A 3584-nucleotide genomic window follows, 5' to 3' on the forward strand; every position below is an offset into this window, starting at 1 on the left:
TATATCTATACTACATAATCTTTTTCTTCCATATTTGTGGCCTAATACACTTTCCTATCACTTTTGCTATGTTCCCATCTTGCCAGAGTTCTTCTTATGGCAGACCTAAGAACCAAGGTAGATTGAGTTTTCTTTAACAGTAGACCCTCTGAAAATGGTGTGTTGAGACAATAAGGGGTGAGGATGTTTTCCCCAAGTCAATGTCAAGAGCTGTCTCAGAATCAAACCCTCTCTGACTGCATTGTTCACCTCAAAACCCCTCCTACAGAAATGTTAGTGTCATCACTGACTCCCTGCTAGCCCCAGCTAACCCAGTGGTGGATCATCAGCCAGGGGACCCCGTGTTGAAACTTTAGAGGGACTGAGAACATTGTGGGATACATAATTGCAACGTGTATTCTTCTGCCTAACTGACACCCTCACTGGCTTTCATTTGGCAGGTCAGTTGTTTTTCCCCAGAAGCCAGACTGCCAAGGGGAGGAAGAAAATCTCTCAGATTTCACTTTGGAAGAGGAAGACTTGAGGCTTCCAGGACTGGACTAGCACTTCTGAATATCTCCAGAGGCCCCGCCCTGTGACTTCCTTGGGAAGTTCTGCTGTGCCCCACCCAATGGGCTGCTGATTTGGGGGGAGGGGGGCAACGACCCCCAGGTCTGCCACCCAAATCCTGCCTCGCTGTGGGGGAGAGGCCTAGTGGGGAGGGACTCTGCGGGACTCGGAGGGACTCTCCTGTAAGGGCAGAGGGCTCCAGCCCCAGCATAGTCAGAAAAGACTTCCTGTACCTGTGGAACACAACTGAGCCTTGCCTTCTAAAGGTCTCTGTTTCATAAACAAACGTCATAAACAAGGGGCGGGGCAAGGCAGGTCACCGGGGGGTCACGGGGTCAAGACCCTGGCAAAATGCTTTGGCTCCTGTGACTGGCGTTGGCTCGCGATTGGCAGTGAATGCGCCTGTCATGTTTTTGTTGCCTATAATGTCCCCGGTCTGTCTTTGGGCCCTAAGGCTCCTTCTCCTGTCGCTACAGTTGTGGCTTTTGGTCCAGCCGGCTCCAATTGCTCATTGGGCTAGGAATTCAGTCCAGCTGACCTCTGACTCTCACCCTTCTTACCTCCCAACTGAATCTCCCAACATCCTGACACCCCCAGCCGACTCCAGAGACCCCTATAACCTTGGGTCTTCTGTCCCTTCTAAGATATCTGCACCATCTCAGGAGCTGACCGATAGTTTGCTTCCATTCCTAGACAAAGATTCTGGACAGCCCTCTCCAAAATCAAAACAGGTTCTAGATCCTCAACAAGATCTACCAGACAAGTTAATTGTACAGGAGAGGCTCCCAGAGGCGGTGCCAGTTGGAGGTGGAAATTACAATGAGGCTGAGACTCACCCTCATCCACTCAAAAGTAAGTTTCAGACCATTGATCTAACTCAGGCTTCAGATCACCAATCATTTGAAATACTTCTTGCTGCTGAACATAATCAGAGTTCAAGAACAACACCGTTAATGGTTTCACCAGGGAACCTGGAGAATGATATTGCTCAGCATTCTCGACTTGCTACATTTATTGTTGGAACTGAAAAACAATTTGCAGAACCTCATCCTCAGAAACAACCTTTGCAGAATGATTATTCAAATCTAAGTACAGATATGGTTTATGCTGACAACCTACCCCATAAATCCCAAGAGAATCCAAGGGTACCTATAGAGCTCCTCCAGCTGGAGACCCAAACTCTGGAGACTCCTGAGAAGGCTCCATTCTCTACACCCAAGAGAGATACTCCAGCTCAATCTCAGCTTGAGAGGGTTGTGCCATCCATACATCCTGGGGTCAAGTTTTCATTTCCAAATACAAAAGAAGCTCAATATTCAACCTTGGAAAATTCCTTGATTAATCCTCTGGATATAGAGGATACTACTCCCAAAAAACAGCAGACCTATACGCAGGCTCCAGAGAGCGCTGAGGAGGAAAAACACACATCTACCCAAAAACAGGAGCCAGCTCAGCCTTCAGAGCTCCATGAGGGCAGAGAAAATGATGAAAACCAGATGGAAGTCCCAGCTTATCCTGAAAAGACTTCTGAGGAAGTCATACCCTCAGTTCAGCAAGAGGTTCCAGTTCAAGTTCCAGAGTCCCTTAGGGAGAAAATAGTTGAAACTTTACCCTATCATGAGGTGACAGCTCAACCTCTAGGTCCTGATCAAGATTACCATGACTACTTCCCCAATGTTACAGTTAAGCAACTTGATATGGAAGTTAGCATAAATTCAGAGCCTACCAAGAAGGCTGAATATAACCCAGACCAGCATGAGGTCCCAAGTCAACCTCTAGGACTTCCTGTAGTGGCTGAAACCCCTTCCCACCTCGAGGAGCAAACGGCTCAGCCATCTCAGTCTCCTAGGGAGGGTGAAACTTCTGGAAGCTATCTGGTGTCCTCAATTCAGCCTCCAGAGTTCAATGAGGATCTTCAGGATGGCCCATATCAGACTTCTGGCCCTATTTTGCTGAATAAACCTCATCCCAGTGAGCAAGAGCAGGTAACTCACTATTCTGAATCTCCTGAAGAAGTAGAATCTTTTGGAAGCCACCTGGAAGACCATGCTGAGGCTGAGAAGTCTCTGGAGGAATTTACACATCCAGCTGAGCCTGAGGCTCCAAGTCATGCTCCAGAGTTCCATATGAATATAGTAAAAACTCCAGTAGAGGTGACAAAATATCCAGCTCTCCATGACAACCTGGCTGGTATTAAAGTTAAGCCTGAAGATAAGGAAGTTGCTATTCCTTCAGAGACTACCAAGGAGATGGAAACTTCTGTAGTAGAACATGATTCCTCCATTAAGCCAGATGGTCTTCCTATGGAGGAAGAATACCCTCCCAGAAAGAAGGAGCAGCCAGCTCAGCCTTCTGAATCTCCTGGGGAGGCTGAAACTTCTGGAAGCAATCTGGAATCCTCCACTCGCCCTTCAAAGGTTTCTGAGGAGTTTCAACCTTCCATAGTCCAGGTGGTGGTCCCACCTCAGGCTTCAGCAACTGAAACTTCTCTCGGTGAGCAAGAGCATTCAGTTCAACAATCTGAGTCTTCTCAAAAGGTAGAACACCCTGGAAGCCACTTGGAAAATGACGCTCTTCCTGAAAAGTATCCTGAAGAAGCCACACCTCCAGTCAAGCAAAAGGCTCCAATTCATGCTCCAGAATCCCCTATGGAGAGAGTAGCTGAAACACTACCACCTGACAAGGCAACAGTTCAACCCCTAGATCAAGATCAGGACTACCTCGACTATTTCTCCAGTGTTAAAGTTAAGCCTGAAAATTACCAGGATAACTTGGCTGATTTTAAAGTTAAGCCTGAAAATTACCAGGATAACTTGGCTGATTTTAAAGTTAAGCCTGAAGATTCCCGTGATAACTTAGCTGACTTTAAAGTTAAGCCTGAAGATTCCCGTGATAACTTGTCGGATTTTAAAGTTAAGCCTGAAAATTACCAAGATAATTTGGCCGATTTTAAAGTTAAGCCTGAAAATTACCAAGATAACCTGGCCGATTTTAAAGTTAAGCCTGAAAATTACCAAGATAACCTGGCCGATTTT

The 3584-nt window shown here is 46.6% G+C and overlaps 1 protein-coding gene across 1 annotated transcript in view; it reads left to right on the top strand.

Annotated features, from left to right (window-relative positions):
- Positions 1-974: 974 nt before the first annotated feature.
- Positions 975-3584, top strand: part of LOC105998520 (leucine-rich repeat-containing protein 37A3-like) — a 69973-nt gene continuing 67363 nt past the window's right edge. The window contains exon 1 of the mRNA XM_013033245.1: positions 975-3575. Within this exon, the coding sequence (XP_012888699.1) occupies positions 975-3575 (2601 nt within the window). The remainder of the gene's footprint in view (positions 3576-3584) is intronic.

The sequence above is a fragment of the Dipodomys ordii genome, unplaced genomic scaffold (genome assembly GCF_000151885.1).
Source record: "Dipodomys ordii isolate 6190 unplaced genomic scaffold, Dord_2.0 Scaffold165, whole genome shotgun sequence".
In the NCBI taxonomy this organism is placed as follows: domain Eukaryota; kingdom Metazoa; phylum Chordata; class Mammalia; order Rodentia; family Heteromyidae; genus Dipodomys; species Dipodomys ordii.